Source organism: Wolffia australiana, chromosome 5 (assembly GCF_029677425.1).
Source record: "Wolffia australiana isolate 7733 chromosome 5, ASM2967742v1".
In the NCBI taxonomy this organism is placed as follows: Eukaryota; Viridiplantae; Streptophyta; class Magnoliopsida; order Alismatales; family Araceae; genus Wolffia; species Wolffia australiana.
This window is the reverse complement of record NC_135839.1, coordinates 19,547,846-19,567,679: the sequence shown is the minus strand read 5'-3', so window position 1 is coordinate 19,567,679 and position 19,834 is coordinate 19,547,846. Positions and strand designations below refer to the sequence as shown.

The following is a 19,834-nucleotide window of genomic DNA, read 5'->3' as shown; positions in this document are numbered from 1 at the left end:
GGTCAAAACGGAACCGTCAAAAATGCTATGTGAACGAGGTCAAAAAATTTGAACGACTCTCGGGGATCAGAAGTTGATTGTCCGCGCCTCACCCAGTGTCCCATCGTCACCTGCCTCCTCCAGACTGTCCCCCATGAAAGTATTGACTAGAAGCGGTCAACATTCCTTCGCTTGGGGAAGAAGCCTCACGCGGAGCGAAGACCCACTTCTCCCCGTTCCGCTTCCGTGTCCGCATTCGCTTCGTCGAGAGTTCGCTGCATTGAGCGGGTATATATAGAAAGAGATGCCTCCCCTGAGCGGGTATGCATCGCCACACCTCGCCTCTTACGTCGAGAACTGTTCACTGTTAAGAGACGGTGCAGGTCGTGTTTTGACCGCCAGAGCAATGGGTGTCTTCATTGGCGGCGGGGCAATCGCCTCTTCGCTCCTCGTCCTTTTCCTGTGCGCGTGCACGGCAGACGCCCAGCTGAGGCCCAACTTTTACGGGGGAAGGTGCCCGAATCTCGAAGGAATCGTCCGCGGAGCCATGCGGACGGCCGTGTCTAGCGACCCTCGACTGCCCGCCTCCATTATCCGCCTCTTCTTCCACGACTGCTTCGTCAATGTGCGTATTCCTCCCCGGCGCGTTCGGCGGACGTGGGACGAGGATCCCGCGAAAGCTATCTATCGCGCGCACCGTCTTTTGGGTGGGCTCTTTTCTTTATGGCCAAACTAACGAGCCGCGTGCAATCTTGCAGGGCTGCGACGCATCCGTGCTCCTGGCGGACACCCCCACGTTCACCGGCGAACAGAACGCCTTCCCCAACAGGAACTCCCTCCGCGGCTTGGACGTCATCGAGACCATCAAGGCCGCCGTGGAGGCTGCCTGCAACGCCACCGTGTCTTGCGCAGACATCCTCGCCCTCGCCACCCGCGACGGCGTCGTCCTGGTGAGTGCATTACGATCCACCGCCGTTTTATCGCGTCGCGGCCGATGTATTATTATTTGACGCGCGTATCATCCGTCCGCCGCCGACCGAGGAGGCGCTTCTTCTGATCGGATTTCATCTTCTCGGGCTTGTTATCGCAGAGCGGAGGACCCACGTGGAGGGTGCCGCTGGGACGCCGGGACGCGACCACGGCTAGCCAGAGCGCCGCCAACAGCAACCTCCCGGGCGCATCGTCCAGCCTTTCCGTCCTCCTCAACAGCTTCGCGAACCAGGGCCTGAACTTGCGCGACCTCGTCGCGCTGTCCGGCGCCCACACCTTCGGCCTCGCCCGCTGCGTCACGTTCCGCAATCGCATCTACAACGACGCCAACATCGACCCCGCGTTCGCCGCCGCCAGGAGGGCCACCTGTCCGCAGGCCGGCGGAGCCGGCGATCCTGCGCCGCTCGACGTCACCACGCCCAACGCGTTCGACAACGCCTACTACGCGAATCTGCTTTCCCGTCGCGGTCTCCTCCACTCTGACCAGGAGCTGTTCAACAACGGCTCCGCGGACTCCATCGTTCGCAGCTACGCCAACAACGGGGCCATCTTCTTCAGGGACTTCGCCGCCTCCATGGTGAAGATGGGAAACATCGCTCCTCTCACCGGCTCCAACGGAGAGATCAGAAGAGTCTGCAGCAGGGTCAACTGATTTTTCTCCTCGCCCCCCCATCACCCTCTCTACGATTGTATTCGCCGTCTCCCCTCAGTTTTTCTCGTTTTTTTTGGTCGTCTCACCCGAATAACCATGGTTCTCGTTTTCCGCGCGTGCCGTTTGAGTCCACGCTGACGGTTCCTATGTTTGCGCCGCACAGATCCCCTCAATTACTGGTCCGTTTGAGAATAAAATTAAAAATTACCATTGCATCTTCCTCATCCCTGATTTAAACTAAAATTGAAAAGTCCCTTTTACATTTCTTGGCCCCGAACCCAGTGGGCAGAACAAAGGAGGATCCTGATTTTAGTTCAGAAGTGGGACATGTAGCGACGCATAAACAAATGTCGGTCCTACATAACCCATCTTGTTCTATGTGCAGGATAAATAAAAATCGAGGATGGCATGGTTCAAGTACGTATGTTTAGTATTTTGCACGTATGGTGTCCTAAGAGAGGAACGATATTTCATCAGATAAATCTGGTCACCTGGAGTAAACCACCGGCGCTTGGTTTCTTAATATTGATTGCGACTTCTGGCGGCATAGGCATTCTAATAGAATTTCATGCCTACCGGTGCACCAGTTTGTGGCCGGAGGCCAACACTTCCTCTGATCGAGAACGTTTGACTTCGTACAGCCGAGGGAAAAGACAAATGTCACGTGTAGGTTTATTCATCTGAAAACATAGTTTGGAGAACACGCTAAAGTACTTCGAGGCCAATTATTCGTACGTTTGTCTTTTTATACCACTGTGCGAAGCAGACCGTTATCGGCAATTCGCAATATTAACTTGTTTTCACTTTCTTGAGAAATTCTTGGCCGCCTATTTTCTCACAAGATTCTTCAGAATACATATATTCATGACAAGGTTAGAATTCAGAGGAACTATTCCCAATGAGTGGCCAAACGATGGAGAAAAATCCTAAATCGTGGGGTGCATTTATTTACCATTATCCAGTATGCGCTCGCGGTGTTTTATGATGAAACGATGTTCGGGCATCCTTAATCATGATATATGGCTAATGTGATTTCGTTCCCTAAGGTCATAACTGCATAATTCCGTGCATTTTAGCTTCTTAGACCAACCCCAGTCTGACCGCTTTCAGTTCAAAGTGGTAAGGGCGTTCTATTTTTGTTACGCTTTTCTGACACCGAGAGATATGTAAAACACTTAAACGAGCATTTATGGAGACACGCAGGAGTAAAAGACTGGGCGTTGACCAGAGTGTGAAGCCCATTCCAGAAAAAAAGAACAGGCGGAAAGAAGAAATTTCATGTATATGTGTATTAATCTCTAAACGTAGAGAGCATGGGCTAAAGTATTTAATGGGTGTTTTCGTGACAATTTGACAGCAAGGATCATCGAACAACTTTATCCCCGTCTTTTGAACTAAATAATTATCCGCGACCATGGATTGTTATGATCGGCGGATATCTCAGAATGCTATATCACAAGTCTCGTGTTGAAAGAGGATTCAGCAATCGCCAGTTCAGAAAGAAGCGTCATCGACAAATAGGGATTTTTAAATAACTGTAGTTTAGTAAAAACATGATATCTAATACTCGTTATGAGAAATAGATGCATAGGATTAAATATAGGAAAACATAGATGGCTAGGATTACATCTAGATAGGATTTAAGATAGACAGGAAAAGGTCAAAACAAATGACTGGACAAAATTAAATCTAAAGGGAAGTTACAACTCGATTTGTAACTTCCCATACTAACCGTTATCAATATTAGCTATAAATACTAACCCACTTGTATTAAGATTTAAGGTGAATAAAACCGATCTCTATCAACTACTCCTGGCGTTGCTCTACCTCCTCCTTATCATCTACCTCCTTCTCATTCTTCTACTTCTTCATCTTCATCTACGTTCACATCCCATTCTCTTGAGTGATCTTAATACTGTTTCCTCTGATTTATCTGAGTTTCTCATTCGATTGCTTATTGTCATTCTCTGAGGACTTTAGACTTTATGCCTCTCCGGGAGACTAGTTGACTGATAGTTCACTATCGAATTTGTAGTTATAAATGCAGTGCCACGTATTTTATATGTTTTCTTCTTTTAAAACGATGCATGCATATTGATAAGGCATAGAAATAACTTATTGTATTTTACCAATGATAGTCGGTCTCTGTCCGTAGTGTTTACTTAAAATTTCAACGAAGACTACGTTTATACATCAGAATAGATTTTGTTGAATTTATCTGAGTTGGAAGGATTTAAACGATTTTATTACGTTCTAATCTTCTAGGGCATTGGTCGCTGTCCTATTTGTCCTGATTGCTGCCAATGATAGAGCGTGGCAGGTGATTGGTAGGGGCCAAGTGTATGCTGTAGCCGATGATTAGTTGTAACATTCAGAGCGGCCTTTTCTTACTGCTTTTGACTTAATAAATGTGCAAAAAATAAAAGAAAAAATGGATGAGGCACCAATTACAGTATATCCCAACAACAGGCCAGGGCATGTTGAGGTTGACAAAATCATCACTTTGTTTTTTTAAGTACTGTCCGTGTTCTATTTAAATCTGCGCGTTCACTTAATGGGATGAGATATGATGGAGTGAAACAAGACATTCAATTCTGGATAGTTCCCCCGTACATTATATGCCGTTTTTGGTTAGGAGTAGAAAAATGTGATTCCACGACTTGTTCCAGCACAGATTTTCATGCGGATCAACGATGCACTTTTGTTAACCTTTTGAAAATGGGTTAGTAGAAAACTATTTGAGCGACGTCACAACTCTTTATCAATCAGATTAGATCAATCTTAGCTTACATCCATCGCGTAATCACGTCTTAGGGTCACATCGCATATTTACACCTTTGGATCGTATTTAACACCTTTCACGTCAACATGTCTTCATCCTCTTACCGTCATCCTCATTACATAAAACACTCTTTTCATCACGCCTCCTCTGTCTCCTTTCTCATCGCCTTGTCTTCACTTCCCCTCTCTCATCCGTTCTTATAATTCATCATCATCACTATCTACTGCTATAGCCTCCATTATCATCTTTTTAATGAATTATCACCTCCTCGTCTCACCTTGTCCTCTTCTCTCCACCCCGTGTTCCATTCAAGTCTCCCTTCGTCTCACTATTCACTAGTCAAATAAAAGTAAATCCTCAAATAAACAGTACTATTAAAATACAGTTAATAATTATTTACACCTTAGATGACATTCGGTTATTAAGTAAATAAAACCTAGAATTCTTGGAGTTGGACGAGCGAATAGTTATTCTTTGACCTAAACATATATAGAGGGCGACATGAAGACATGAATAGGAATTTTGTGGCGCCGGAACTTAGGTGGCTGTGATATTTAAAAGGTTGGGTTAAACTGCCCATATCTTCCTTGTAACCGTAGTCTCTAGTGTTGTTTAAGATTTGTTGAGTTAATTTATTTGCACCTTCCTTAAACAGCATTCGGTTGGTAAATAAATAAAACTTATACTTCTATACAACTCTATTTTATAAAAATCACTCTTAAACTATCACGCACAAGCTCATCTTATGATAAGACTGAGCCCTTCTTATGACACCACATGCGTACAACATGTCCTCAGCGCTTGACGTCCGTAGCTACTTCCGCATGTAGGCTTCGTGGTATCTCTTCCCTCCTGAATTCTTCATCTTAGCTGGGCGTTTTCAAGGATGTGATTTTCTCATCATTACTGCCAGTCCACCCTTAAGTATGCCTTACCACCGTGCTGAATGTCTTCATACAATCGAGCAGGGAAACCGATACGAGTGAATTTCCCATGTCCACCTTCTAAGCCCCTCAAAATCGAGCTGCATTTTGTCTCCAGTCACTGCCCATCTGAGAGTGAACCCATTCGAAACCTCTTTCGCGAGTCCAATACCTCAGACTTCTCCCAATCAAACTGAGGACTACTCCAGAGTTAATATCAAAGGCGCATGTGTAGATATATGTTGCATGTGGGATGGATAAGAATGATGATAACAATGGTATGATTCTATTATCAATTCGGGGCTTGATGTGGCGATTAATGACCTTGACTATTATTATCCAAACGACGAGTCAATGTAGATATAATTGGTATGAATCAGTAAGTAGTTAATGTTCTCTAAATTTGATCGTTCTTTTGTCCTCCGGAATCCCAAAGGTGAGCATGCTAGTATCGATACTCTAGCCCTAAATACTCATGGTAATACCCTACCACTGAAACTCATTTTCTCAGAACTATGTTTATCCATGTACCGTTAACATAGTATAATTAACATTCTCTAACTCGTATATTCTATCAACATTTTTCTAATGCGCTTTGATAAGGTCTACCAAGCGTATAAATGCAAATGGAAGTGGAAACCTTGAATGACGAATTTCCCCAAGTTATTTTAGAATGCCAATTCAGCCAGCGGCTAGAGATCAGTAAAATAAAATCCATCAAAACCGGGCCCAGTTATACTATCAGTAAGTTAAGCTCTCGAGAAAGAAAATACAATATAAACTGTGAAAACTCTTAACTTGCCGATATCAGTCAGTCAGTATCAATCTAAACTTTCCACAGTAGATATTTGAATGGAGTTGAAGCATAGTCGCTCATCCATTAAACGTAACTCAATAAAATAAAATAAATTATTTACAATAAAACAAAAGTCAGACACGAAGATCGAGTAGAATAAATTTGCAACCTTCAATGAACTTTCTAAATTAAGAATTAGTTTAATAAAACTTTTAACATTATGCACGAGTGCACCCACATTAATCTAGATTTCATTAGAACTTTAAAGAGACGTGTGCTCTTAGAGTGTTTCACAGCAAAAGTCAGACACGAAGATCGAGAGGCTGTAGTCGCACTACAAATATTGCAATGATATGCGGGCGTACATCTATTTTTGATATCGTCCTCTTCATACCAATTACGGAAGAAAAAGCTTAACCCCAAAAGTCAAGATCCAATGGCGAAGCATATATAGACTAACTTATGGATGGTCGGGTTCTTGCAAAACAGTAGCAGCATAAAAGGACTCTTAAATCGAATTTTCAACATATCATTACTCGTCGCGAAAAAAGCCCTGAATCGGGCAAGCACTGGCGGAAGTAACTCAAAAAACCAAGCAGAGTAGCGATCATTTCAGAGTTCGTCTTCTCCAAATGGGCCAAGGAAGTATAAGACCCCCCGTTACGGTGGAATCAATTCACGAACGTATGGTTTTTTGACGCTTGAAAAACCAAGAACTTAAAGATGGTTTCGAGATGTGGAACGGGGCGAATGATCAGTTTAATTCGTTTCTCGAAAATAACAGGATATCCAAATTCGACGACGAAATGACGATAGTTTCGATAATGAAAAAACAGGGCGTCAAATATCGCGACTAGTTTATGAATAATAAGCAAAATAAGATGTATCAGTTGACTGAGATATCTTGCTTATCATTCATCTTCCACCTTTCCCATTGAATCCGACAATTTTACACCACGACCGGATGTTCTTGACACCAACCGTTGTCGGGGAAAGACTTCAGAGACCAGGGGAGGCTTCCAGGTAGGAACGGAATGTGGGAAAGGGAGCTCATCCTGCGTCAACAAGGGTGGTAAGGGTACGGAGCCCCGATCGTGAAAACCACGGTGCTTGATTGCAAAAGATAACGAGCTACGGTGACCTGGAGTTTTATTCGAATTAAAGTGCAAAGATTAAACGACTTAACAGGAAACGACACCAAAAAAATTAAAATTAACACACTACCGCCTGAGTCTTTCTTACGTCCGATGCGCTATTCTTTGTGGACCTGTGGGGTTTGTCACAGCGGAGACGGGTCAACTTCAGAACCGTTCTTCCCAGTGATAAACCACGTAATCCACTGCTTTCTGTCATCGCAAGACGACAACGGTGCGAGTGGCGTACCCGAATATTTTCGCGGGGTGTGGCTAGCCACGCTCGTCGGTCTGCGATCATCGTCGGGAAAAAAGGATCATCGTAATCGTGGATTTCTCACGGGGTCAAAACGGAACCGTCAAAATGCTATGTGAACGAGGTCAAAAAATTTGAACGACTCTCGGGGATCAGAAGTTGATTGTCCGCGCCTCACCCAGTGTCCCATCGTCACCTGCCTCCTCCAGACTGTCCCCCATGAAAGTATTGACTAGAAGCGGTCAACATTCCTTCGCTTGGGGAAGAAGCCTCACGCGGAGCGAAGACCCACTTCTCCCCGTTCCGCTTCCGTGTCCGCATTCGCTTCGTCGAGAGTTCGCTGCATTGAGCGGGTATATATAGAAAGAGATGCCTCCCCTGAGCGGGTATGCATCGCCACACCTCGCCTCTTACGTCGAGAACTGTTCACTGTTAAGAGACGGTGCAGGTCGTGTTTTGACCGCCAGAGCAATGGGTGTCTTCATTGGCGGCGGGGCAATCGCCTCTTCGCTCCTCGTCCTTTTCCTGTGCGCGTGCACGGCAGACGCCCAGCTGAGGCCCAACTTTTACGGGGGAAGGTGCCCGAATCTCGAAGGAATCGTCCGCGGAGCCATGCGGACGGCCGTGTCTAGCGACCCTCGACTGCCCGCCTCCATTATCCGCCTCTTCTTCCACGACTGCTTCGTCAATGTGCGTATTCCTCCCCGGCGCGTTCGGCGGACGTGGGACGAGGATCCCGCGAAAGCTATCTATCGCGCGCACCGTCTTTTGGGTGGGCTCTTTTCTTTATGGCCAAACTAACGAGCCGCGTGCAATCTTGCAGGGCTGCGACGCATCCGTGCTCCTGGCGGACACCCCCACGTTCACCGGCGAACAGAACGCCTTCCCCAACAGGAACTCCTCCGCGGCTTGGACGTCATCGAGACCATCAAGGCCGCCGTGGAGGCTGCCTGCAACGCCACCGTGTCTTGCGCAGACATCCTCGCCCTCGCCACCCGCGACGGCGTCGTCCTGGTGAGTGCATTACGATCCACCGCCGTTTTATCGCGTCGCGGCCGATGTATTATTATTTGACGCGCGTATCATCCGTCCGCCGCCGACCGAGGAGGCGCTTCTTCTGATCGGATTTCATCTTCTCGGGCTTGTTATCGCAGAGCGGAGGACCCACGTGGAGGGTGCCGCTGGGACGCCGGGACGCGACCACGGCTAGCCAGAGCGCCGCCAACAGCAACCTCCCGGGCGCATCGTCCAGCCTTTCCGTCCTCCTCAACAGCTTCGCGAACCAGGGCCTGAACTTGCGCGACCTCGTCGCGCTGTCCGGCGCCCACACCTTCGGCCTCGCCCGCTGCGTCACGTTCCGCAATCGCATCTACAACGACGCCAACATCGACCCCGCGTTCGCCGCCGCCAGGAGGGCCACCTGTCCGCAGGCCGGCGGAGCCGGCGATCCTGCGCCGCTCGACGTCACCACGCCCAACGCGTTCGACAACGCCTACTACGCGAATCTGCTTTCCCGTCGCGGTCTCCTCCACTCTGACCAGGAGCTGTTCAACAACGGCTCCGCGGACTCCATCGTTCGCAGCTACGCCAACAACGGGGCCATCTTCTTCAGGGACTTCGCCGCCTCCATGGTGAAGATGGGAAACATCGCTCCTCTCACCGGCTCCAACGGAGAGATCAGAAGAGTCTGCAGCAGGGTCAACTGATTTTTCTCCTCGCCCCCATCACCCTCTCTACGATTGTATTCGCCGTCTCCCCTCAGTTTTTCTCGTTTTTTTTGGTCGTCTCACCCGAATAACCATGGTTCTCGTTTTCCGCGCGTGCCGTTTGAGTCCACGCTGACGGTTCCTATGTTTGCGCCGCACAGATCCCCTCAATTACTGGTCCGTTTGAGAATAAAATTAAAAATTACCATTGCATCTTCCTCATCCCTGATTTAAACTAAAATTGAAAAGTCCCTTTTACATTTCTTGGCCCCGAACCCAGTGGGCAGAACAAAGGAGGATCCTGATTTTAGTTCAGAAGTGGGACATGTAGCGACGCATAAACAAATGTCGGTCCTACATAACCCATCTTGTTCTATGTGCAGGATAAATAAAAATCGAGGATGGCATGGTTCAAGTACGTATGTTTAGTATTTTGCACGTATGGTGTCCTAAGAGAGGAACGATATTTCATCAGATAAATCTGGTCACCTGGAGTAAACCACCGGCGCTTGGTTTCTTAATATTGATTGCGACTTCTGGCGGCATAGGCATTCTAATAGAATTTCATGCCTACCGGTGCACCAGTTTGTGGCCGGAGGCCAACACTTCCTCTGATCGAGAACGTTTGACTTCGTACAGCCGAGGGAAAAGACAAATGTCACGTGTAGGTTTATTCATCTGAAAACATAGTTTGGAGAACACGCTAAAGTACTTCGAGGCCAATTATTCGTACGTTTGTCTTTTTATACCACTGTGCGAAGCAGACCGTTATCGGCAATTCGCAATATTAACTTGTTTTCACTTTCTTGAGAAATTCTTGGCCGCCTATTTTCTCACAAGATTCTTCAGAATACATATATTCATGACAAGGTTAGAATTCAGAGGAACTATTCCCAATGAGTGGCCAAACGATGGAGAAAAATCCTAAATCGAAGGGTGCATTTATTTACCATTATCCAGTATGCGCTCGCGGTGTTTTATGATGAAACGATGTTCGGGCATCCTTAATCATGATATATGGCTAATGTGATTTCGTTCCCTAAGGTCATAACTGCATAATTCCGTGCATTTTAGCTTCTTAGACCAACCCCAGTCTGACCGCTTTCAGTTCAAAGTGGTAAGGGCGTTCTATTTTTGTTACGCTTTTCTGACACCGAGAGATATGTAAAACACTTAAACGAGCATTTATGGAGACACGCAGGAGTAAAAGACTGGGCGTTGACCAGAGTGTGAAGCCCATTCCAGAAAAAAAGAACAGGCGGAAAGAAGAAATTTCATGTATATGTGTATTAATCTCTAAACGTAGAGAGCATGGGCTAAAGTATTTAATGGGTGTTTTCGTGACAATTTGACAGCAAGGATCATCGAACAACTTTATCCCCGTCTTTTGAACTAAATAATTATCCGCGACCATGGATTGTTATGATCGGCGGATATCTCAGAATGCTATATCACAAGTCTCGTGTTGAAAGAGGATTCAGCAATCGCCAGTTCAGAAAGAAGCGTCATCGACAAATAGGGATTTTTAAATAACTGTAGTTTAGTAAAAACATGATATCTAATACTCGTTATGAGAAATAGATGCATAGGATTAAATATAGGAAAACATAGATGGCTAGGATTACATCTAGATAGGATTTAAGATAGACAGGAAAAGGTCAAAACAAATGACTGGACAAAATTAAATCTAAAAGGGAAGTTACAACTCGATTTGTAACTTCCCATACTAACCGTTATCAATATTAGCTATAAATACTAACCCACTTGTATTAAGATTTAAGGTGAATAAAACCGATCTCTATCAACTACTCCTGGCGTTGCTCTACCTCCTCCTTATCATCTACCTCCTTCTCATTCTTCTACTTCTTCATCTTCATCTACGTTCACATCCCATTCTCTTGAGTGATCTTAATACTGTTTCCTCTGATTTATCTGAGTTTCTCATTCGATTGCTTATTGTCATTCTCTGAGGACTTTAGACTTTATGCCTCTCCGGGAGACTAGTTGACTGATAGTTCACTATCGAATTTGTAGTTATAAATGCAGTGCCACGTATTTTATATGTTTTCTTCTTTTAAAACGATGCATGCATATTGATAAGGCATAGAAATAACTTATTGTATTTTACCAATGATAGTCGGTCTCTGTCCGTAGTGTTTACTTAAAATTTCAACGAAGACTACGTTTATACATCAGAATAGATTTTGTTGAATTTATCTGAGTTGGAAGGATTTAAACGATTTTATTACGTTCTAATCTTCTAGGGCATTGGTCGCTGTCCTATTTGTCCTGATTGCTGCCAATGATAGAGCGTGGCAGGTGATTGGTAGGGGCCAAGTGTATGCTGTAGCCGATGATTAGTTGTAACATTCAGAGCGGCCTTTTCTTACTGCTTTTGACTTAATAAATGTGCAAAAAATAAAAGAAAAAATGGATGAGGCACCAATTACAGTATATCCCAACAACAGGCCAGGGCATGTTGAGGTTGACAAAATCATCACTTTGTTTTTTTAAGTACTGTCCGTGTTCTATTTAAATCTGCGCGTTCACTTAATGGGATGAGATATGATGGAGTGAAACAAGACATTCAATTCTGGATAGTTCCCCCGTACATTATATGCCGTTTTTGGTTAGGAGTAGAAAAATGTGATTCCACGACTTGTTCCAGCACAGATTTTCATGCGGATCAACGATGCACTTTTGTTAACCTTTTGAAAATGGGTTAGTAGAAAACTATTTGAGCGACGTCACAACTCTTTATCAATCAGATTAGATCAATCTTAGCTTACATCCATCGCGTAATCACGTCTTAGGGTCACATCGCATATTTACACCTTTGGATCGTATTTAACACCTTTCACGTCAACATGTCTTCATCCTCTTACCGTCATCCTCATTACATAAAACACTCTTTTCATCACGCCTCCTCTGTCTCCTTTCTCATCGCCTTGTCTTCACTTCCTCTCTCATCCGTTCTTATAATTCATCATCATCACTATCTACTGCTATAGCCTCCATTATCATCTTTTTAATGAATTATCACCTCCTCGTCTCACCTTGTCCTCTTCTCTCCACCCCGTGTTCCATTCAAGTCTCCCTTCGTCTCACTATTCACTAGTCAAATAAAAGTAAATCCTCAAATAAACAGTACTATTAAAATACAGTTAATAATTATTTACACCTTAGATGACATTCGGTTATTAAGTAAATAAAACCTAGAATTCTTGGAGTTGGACGAGCGAATAGTTATTCTTTGACCTAAACATATATAGAGGGCGACATGAAGACATGAATAGGAATTTTGTGGCGCCGGAACTTAGGTGGCTGTGATATTTAAAAGGTTGGGTTAAACTGCCCATATCTTCCTTGTAACCGTAGTCTCTAGTGTTGTTTAAGATTTGTTGAGTTAATTTATTTGCACCTTCCTTAAACAGCATTCGGTTGGTAAATAAATAAAACTTATACTTCTATACAACTCTATTTTATAAAAATCACTCTTAAACTATCACGCACAAGCTCATCTTATGATAAGACTGAGCCCTTCTTATGACACCACATGCGTACAACATGTCCTCAGCGCTTGACGTCCGTAGCTACTTCCGCATGTAGGCTTCGTGGTATCTCTTCCCTCCTGAATTCTTCATCTTAGCTGGGCGTTTTCAAGGATGTGATTTTCTCATCATTACTGCCAGTCCACCCTTAAGTATGCCTTACCACCGTGCTGAATGTCTTCATACAATCGAGCAGGGAAACCGATACGAGTGAATTTCCCATGTCCACCTTCTAAGCCCCTCAAAATCGAGCTGCATTTTGTCTCCAGTCACTGCCCATCTGAGAGTGAACCCATTCGAAACCTCTTTCGCGAGTCCAATACCTCAGACTTCTCCCAATCAAACTGAGGACTACTCCAGAGTTAATATCAAAGGCGCATGTGTAGATATATGTTGCATGTGGGATGGATAAGAATGATGATAACAATGGTATGATTCTATTATCAATTCGGGGCTTGATGTGGCGATTAATGACCTTGACTATTATTATCCAAACGACGAGTCAATGTAGATATAATTGGTATGAATCAGTAAGTAGTTAATGTTCTCTAAATTTGATCGTTCTTTTGTCCTCCGGAATCCCAAAGGTGAGCATGCTAGTATCGATACTCTAGCCCTAAATACTCATGGTAATACCCTACCACTGAAACTCATTTTCTCAGAACTATGTTTATCCATGTACCGTTAACATAGTATAATTAACATTCTCTAACTCGTATATTCTATCAACATTTTTCTAATGCGCTTTGATAAGGTCTACCAAGCGTATAAATGCAAATGGAAGTGGAAACCTTGAATGACGAATTTCCCCAAGTTATTTTAGAATGCCAATTCAGCCAGCGGCTAGAGATCAGTAAAATAAAATCCATCAAAACCGGGCCCAGTTATACTATCAGTAAGTTAAGCTCTCGAGAAAGAAAATACAATATAAACTGTGAAAACTCTTAACTTGCCGATATCAGTCAGTCAGTATCAATCTAAACTTTCCACAGTAGATATTTGAATGGAGTTGAAGCATAGTCGCTCATCCATTAAACGTAACTCAATAAAATAAAATAAATTATTTACAATAAAACAAAAGTCAGACACGAAGATCGAGTAGAATAAATTTGCAACCTTCAATGAACTTTCTAAATTAAGAATTAGTTTAATAAAACTTTTAACATTATGCACGAGTGCACCCACATTAATCTAGATTTCATTAGAACTTTAAAGAGACGTGTGCTCTTAGAGTGTTTCACAGCAAAAGTCAGACACGAAGATCGAGAGGCTGTAGTCGCACTACAAATATTGCAATGATATGCGGGCGTACATCTATTTTTGATATCGTCCTCTTCATACCAATTACGGAAGAAAAAGCTTAACCCCAAAAGTCAAGATCCAATGGCGAAGCATATATAGACTAACTTATGGATGGTCGGGTTCTTGCAAAACAGTAGCAGCATAAAAGGACTCTTAAATCGAATTTTCAACATATCATTACTCGTCGCGAAAAAAGCCCTGAATCGGGCAAGCACTGGCGGAAGTAACTCAAAAAACCAAGCAGAGTAGCGATCATTTCAGAGTTCGTCTTCTCCAAATGGGCCAAGGAAGTATAAGACCCCCCGTTACGGTGGAATCAATTCACGAACGTATGGTTTTTTGACGCTTGAAAAACCAAGAACTTAAAGATGGTTTCGAGATGTGGAACGGGGCGAATGATCAGTTTAATTCGTTTCTCGAAAATAACAGGATATCCAAATTCGACGACGAAATGACGATAGTTTCGATAATGAAAAAACAGGGCGTCAAATATCGCGACTAGTTTATGAATAATAAGCAAAATAAGATGTATCAGTTGACTGAGATATCTTGCTTATCATTCATCTTCCACCTTTCCCATTGAATCCGACAATTTTACACCACGACCGGATGTTCTTGACACCAACCGTTGTCGGGGAAAGACTTCAGAGACCAGGGGAGGCTTCCAGGTAGGAACGGAATGTGGGAAAGGGAGCTCATCCTGCGTCAACAAGGGTGGTAAGGGTACGGAGCCCCGATCGTGAAAACCACGGTGCTTGATTGCAAAAGATAACGAGCTACGGTGACCTGGAGTTTTATTCGAATTAAAGTGCAAAGATTAAACGACTTAACAGGAAACGACACCAAAAAAATTAAAATTAACACACTACCGCCTGAGTCTTTCTTACGTCCGATGCGCTATTCTTTGTGGACCTGTGGGGTTTGTCACAGCGGAGACGGGTCAACTTCAGAACCGTTCTTCCCCCAGTGATAAACCACGTAATCCACTGCTTTCTGTCATCGCAAGACGACAACGGTGCGAGTGGCGTACCCGAATATTTTCGCGGGGTGTGGCTAGCCACGCTCGTCGGTCTGCGATCATCGTCGGGAAAAAAGGATCATCGTAATCGTGGATTTCTCACGGGGTCAAAACGGAACCGTCAAAATGCTATGTGAACGAGGTCAAAAAATTTGAACGACTCTCGGGGATCAGAAGTTGATTGTCCGCGCCTCACCCAGTGTCCCATCGTCACCTGCCTCCTCCAGACTGTCCCCCATGAAAGTATTGACTAGAAGCGGTCAACATTCCTTCGCTTGGGGAAGAAGCCTCACGCGGAGCGAAGACCCACTTCTCCCCGTTCCGCTTCCGTGTCCGCATTCGCTTCGTCGAGAGTTCGCTGCATTGAGCGGGTATATATAGAAAGAGATGCCTCCCCTGAGCGGGTATGCATCGCCACACCTCGCCTCTTACGTCGAGAACTGTTCACTGTTAAGAGACGGTGCAGGTCGTGTTTTGACCGCCAGAGCAATGGGTGTCTTCATTGGCGGCGGGGCAATCGCCTCTTCGCTCCTCGTCCTTTTCCTGTGCGCGTGCACGGCAGACGCCCAGCTGAGGCCCAACTTTACGGGGAAGGTGCCCGAATCTCGAAGGAATCGTCCGCGGAGCCATGCGGACGGCCGTGTCTAGCGACCCTCGACTGCCCGCCTCCATTATCCGCCTCTTCTTCCACGACTGCTTCGTCAATGTGCGTATTCCTCCCGGCGCGTTCGGCGGACGTGGGACGAGGATCCCGCGAAAGCTATCTATCGCGCGCACCGTCTTTTGGGTGGGCTCTTTTCTTTATGGCCAAACTAACGAGCCGCGTGCAATCTTGCAGGGCTGCGACGCATCCGTGCTCCTGGCGGACACCCCCACGTTCACCGGCGAACAGAACGCCTTCCCCAACAGGAACTCCCTCCGCGGCTTGGACGTCATCGAGACCATCAAGGCCGCCGTGGAGGCTGCCTGCAACGCCACCGTGTCTTGCGCAGACATCCTCGCCCTCGCCACCCGCGACGGCGTCGTCCTGGTGAGTGCATTACGATCCACCGCCGTTTTATCGCGTCGCGGCCGATGTATTATTATTTGACGCGCGTATCATCCGTCCGCCGCCGACCGAGGAGGCGCTTCTTCTGATCGGATTTCATCTTCTCGGGCTTGTTATCGCAGAGCGGAGGACCCACGTGGAGGGTGCCGCTGGGACGCCGGGACGCGACCACGGCTAGCCAGAGCGCCGCCAACAGCAACCTCCCGGGCGCATCGTCCAGCCTTTCCGTCCTCCTCAACAGCTTCGCGAACCAGGGCCTGAACTTGCGCGACCTCGTCGCGCTGTCCGGCGCCCACACCTTCGGCCTCGCCCGCTGCGTCACGTTCCGCAATCGCATCTACAACGACGCCAACATCGACCCCGCGTTCGCCGCCGCCAGGAGGGCCACCTGTCCGCAGGCCGGCGGAGCCGGCGATCCTGCGCCGCTCGACGTCACCACGCCCAACGCGTTCGACAACGCCTACTACGCGAATCTGCTTTCCCGTCGCGGTCTCCTCCACTCTGACCAGGAGCTGTTCAACAACGGCTCCGCGGACTCCATCGTTCGCAGCTACGCCAACAACGGGGCCATCTTCTTCAGGGACTTCGCCGCCTCCATGGTGAAGATGGGAAACATCGCTCCTCTCACCGGCTCCAACGGAGAGATCAGAAGAGTCTGCAGCAGGGTCAACTGATTTTTCTCCTCGCCCCCCCATCACCCTCTCTACGATTGTATTCGCCGTCTCCCCTCAGTTTTTCTCGTTTTTTTTGGTCGTCTCACCCGAATAACCATGGTTCTCGTTTTCCGCGCGTGCCGTTTGAGTCCACGCTGACGGTTCCTATGTTTGCGCCGCACAGATCCCCTCAATTACTGGTCCGTTTGAGAATAAAATTAAAAATTACCATTGCATCTTCCTCATCCCTGATTTAAACTAAAATTGAAAAGTCCCTTTTACATTTCTTGGCCCCGAACCCAGTGGGCAGAACAAAGGAGGATCCTGATTTTAGTTCAGAAGTGGGACATGTAGCGACGCATAAACAAATGTCGGTCCTACATAACCCATCTTGTTCTATGTGCAGGATAAATAAAAATCGAGGATGGCATGGTTCAAGTACGTATGTTTAGTATTTTGCACGTATGGTGTCCTAAGAGAGGAACGATATTTCATCAGATAAATCTGGTCACCTGGAGTAAACCACCGGCGCTTGGTTTCTTAATATTGATTGCGACTTCTGGCGGCATAGGCATTCTAATAGAATTTCATGCCTACCGGTGCACCAGTTTGTGGCCGGAGGCCAACACTTCCTCTGATCGAGAACGTTTGACTTCGTACAGCCGAGGGAAAAGACAAATGTCACGTGTAGGTTTATTCATCTGAAAACATAGTTTGGAGAACACGCTAAAGTACTTCGAGGCCAATTATTCGTACGTTTGTCTTTTTATACCACTGTGCGAAGCAGACCGTTATCGGCAATTCGCAATATTAACTTGTTTTCACTTTCTTGAGAAATTCTTGGCCGCCTATTTTCTCACAAGATTCTTCAGAATACATATATTCATGACAAGGTTAGAATTCAGAGGAACTATTCCCAATGAGTGGCCAAACGATGGAGAAAAATCCTAAATCGTGGGGTGCATTTATTTACCATTATCCAGTATGCGCTCGCGGTGTTTTATGATGAAACGATGTTCGGGCATCCTTAATCATGATATATGGCTAATGTGATTTCGTTCCCTAAGGTCATAACTGCATAATTCCGTGCATTTTAGCTTCTTAGACCAACCCCAGTCTGACCGCTTTCAGTTCAAAGTGGTAAGGGCGTTCTATTTTTGTTACGCTTTTCTGACACCGAGAGATATGTAAAACACTTAAACGAGCATTTATGGAGACACGCAGGAGTAAAAGACTGGGCGTTGACCAGAGTGTGAAGCCCATTCCAGAAAAAAGAACAGGCGGAAAGAAGAAATTTCATGTATATGTGTATTAATCTCTAAACGTAGAGAGCATGGGCTAAAGTATTTAATGGGTGTTTTCGTGACAATTTGACAGCAAGGATCATCGAACAACTTTATCCCCGTCTTTTGAACTAAATAATTATCCGCGACCATGGATTGTTATGATCGGCGGATATCTCAGAATGCTATATCACAAGTCTCGTGTTGAAAGAGGATTCAGCAATCGCCAGTTCAGAAAGAAGCGTCATCGACAAATAGGATTTTTAAATAACTGTAGTTTAGTAAAAACATGATATCTAATACTCGTTATGAGAAATAGATGCATAGGATTAAATATAGGAAAACATAGATGGCTAGGATTACATCTAGATAGGATTTAAGATAGACAGGAAAGGTCAAAACAAATGACTGGACAAAATTAAATCTAAAAGGGAAGTTACAACTCGATTTGTAACTTCCCATACTAACCGTTATCAATATTAGCTATAAATACTAACCCACTTGTATTAAGATTTAAGGTGAATAAAACCGATCTCTATCAACTACTCCTGGCGTTGCTCTACCTCCTCCTTATCATCTACCTCCTTCTCATTCTTCTACTTCTTCATCTTCATCTACGTTCACATCCCATTCTCTTGAGTGATCTTAATACTGTTTCCTCTGATTTATCTGAGTTTCTCATTCGATTGCTTATTGTCATTCTCTGAGGACTTTAGACTTTATGCCTCTCCGGGAGACTAGTTGACTGATAGTTCACTATCGAATTTGTAGTTATAAATGCAGTGCCACGTATTTTATATGTTTTCTTCTTTTAAAACGATGCATGCATATTGATAAGGCATAGAAATAACTTATTGTATTTTACCAATGATAGTCGGTCTCTGTCCGTAGTGTTTACTTAAAATTTCAACGAAGACTACGTTTATACATCAGAATAGATTTTGTTGAATTTATCTGAGTTGGAAGGATTTAAACGATTTTATTACGTTCTAATCTTCTAGGGCATTGGTCGCTGTCCTATTTGTCCTGATTGCTGCCAATGATAGAGCGTGGCAGGTGATTGGTAGGGGCCAAGTGTATGCTGTAGCCGATGATTAGTTGTAACATTCAGAGCGGCCTTTTCTTACTGCTTTTGACTTAATAAATGTGCAAAAAATAAAAGAAAAAATGGATGAGGCACCAATTACAGTATATCCCAACAACAGGCCAGGGCATGTTGAGGTTGACAAAATCATCACTTTGTTTTTTTAAGTACTGTCCGTGTTCTATTTAAATCTGCGCGTTCACTTAATGGGATGAGATATGATGGAGTGAAACAAGACATTCAATTCTGGATAGTTCCCCCGTACATTATATGCCGTTTTTGGTTAGGAGTAGAAAATGTGATTCCACGACTTGTTCCAGCACAGATTTTCATGCGGATCAACGATGCACTTTTGTTAACCTTTTGAAAATGGGTTAGTAGAAAACTATTTGAGCGACGTCACAACTCTTTATCAATCAGATTAGATCAATCTTAGCTTACATCCATCGCGTAATCACGTCTTAGGGTCACATCGCATATTTACACCTTTGGATCGTATTTAACACCTTTCACGTCAACATGTCTTCATCCTCTTACCGTCATCCTCATTACATAAAACACTCTTTTCATCACGCCTCCTCTGTCTCCTTTCTCATCGCCTTGTCTTCACCCCTCTCTCATCCGTTCTTATAATTCATCATCATCACTATCTACTGCTATAGCCTCCATTATCATCTT

The 19,834-nt window shown here is 45.0% G+C and overlaps 1 protein-coding gene, 2 long non-coding RNA genes and 2 pseudogenes across 6 annotated transcripts; 3 read left to right on the top strand and 2 right to left on the bottom strand.

The window, feature by feature from the left end:
- Positions 1-297: 297 nt before the first annotated feature.
- LOC144703740 (peroxidase P7-like) lies at positions 298-1,838 on the top strand. Its single transcript, XM_078575985.1, has 3 exons — positions 298-604; positions 738-929; positions 1,070-1,838. The coding sequence occupies exons 1-3, from the start codon at positions 386-388 to the stop codon at positions 1,619-1,621; spliced, it is 963 nt and encodes a 320-aa protein (XP_078432111.1). The 5' UTR covers positions 298-385; the 3' UTR covers positions 1,622-1,838.
- Positions 1,839-5,065: 3,227 nt separating this feature from the next.
- On the bottom strand, positions 5,066-7,422 carry LOC144703739 (uncharacterized). Of its 2 annotated transcripts, none has more exons than XR_013581611.1 (2): positions 7,347-7,422; positions 5,066-7,263 (listed from the first exon to the last, which is right to left on the bottom strand). It is a non-coding gene; the product is annotated as an uncharacterized LOC144703739 (long non-coding RNA). The 2 variants fall into 2 exon arrangements; XR_013581612.1 differs by having other exon boundaries at positions 7,365-7,397.
- A 468-nt stretch (positions 7,423-7,890) lies between these two features.
- LOC144703737 (peroxidase P7-like) lies at positions 7,891-9,432 on the top strand (annotated as a pseudogene). The gene is made up of 3 exons (XR_013581609.1): positions 7,891-8,201; positions 8,335-8,525; positions 8,666-9,432. The product of XR_013581609.1 is annotated as a peroxidase P7-like (transcript).
- A 3,226-nt stretch (positions 9,433-12,658) lies between these two features.
- On the bottom strand, positions 12,659-15,209 carry LOC144703738 (uncharacterized). Its single transcript, XR_013581610.1, has 2 exons — positions 14,940-15,209; positions 12,659-14,856 (listed from the first exon to the last, which is right to left on the bottom strand). It is a non-coding gene; the product is annotated as an uncharacterized LOC144703738 (long non-coding RNA).
- Positions 15,210-15,487: 278 nt separating this feature from the next.
- Positions 15,488-17,027, top strand: LOC144703736 (peroxidase P7-like; annotated as a pseudogene). Its single transcript, XR_013581608.1, has 3 exons — positions 15,488-15,794; positions 15,927-16,118; positions 16,259-17,027. The product of XR_013581608.1 is annotated as a peroxidase P7-like (transcript).
- Positions 17,028-19,834: the final 2,807 nt, after the last annotated feature.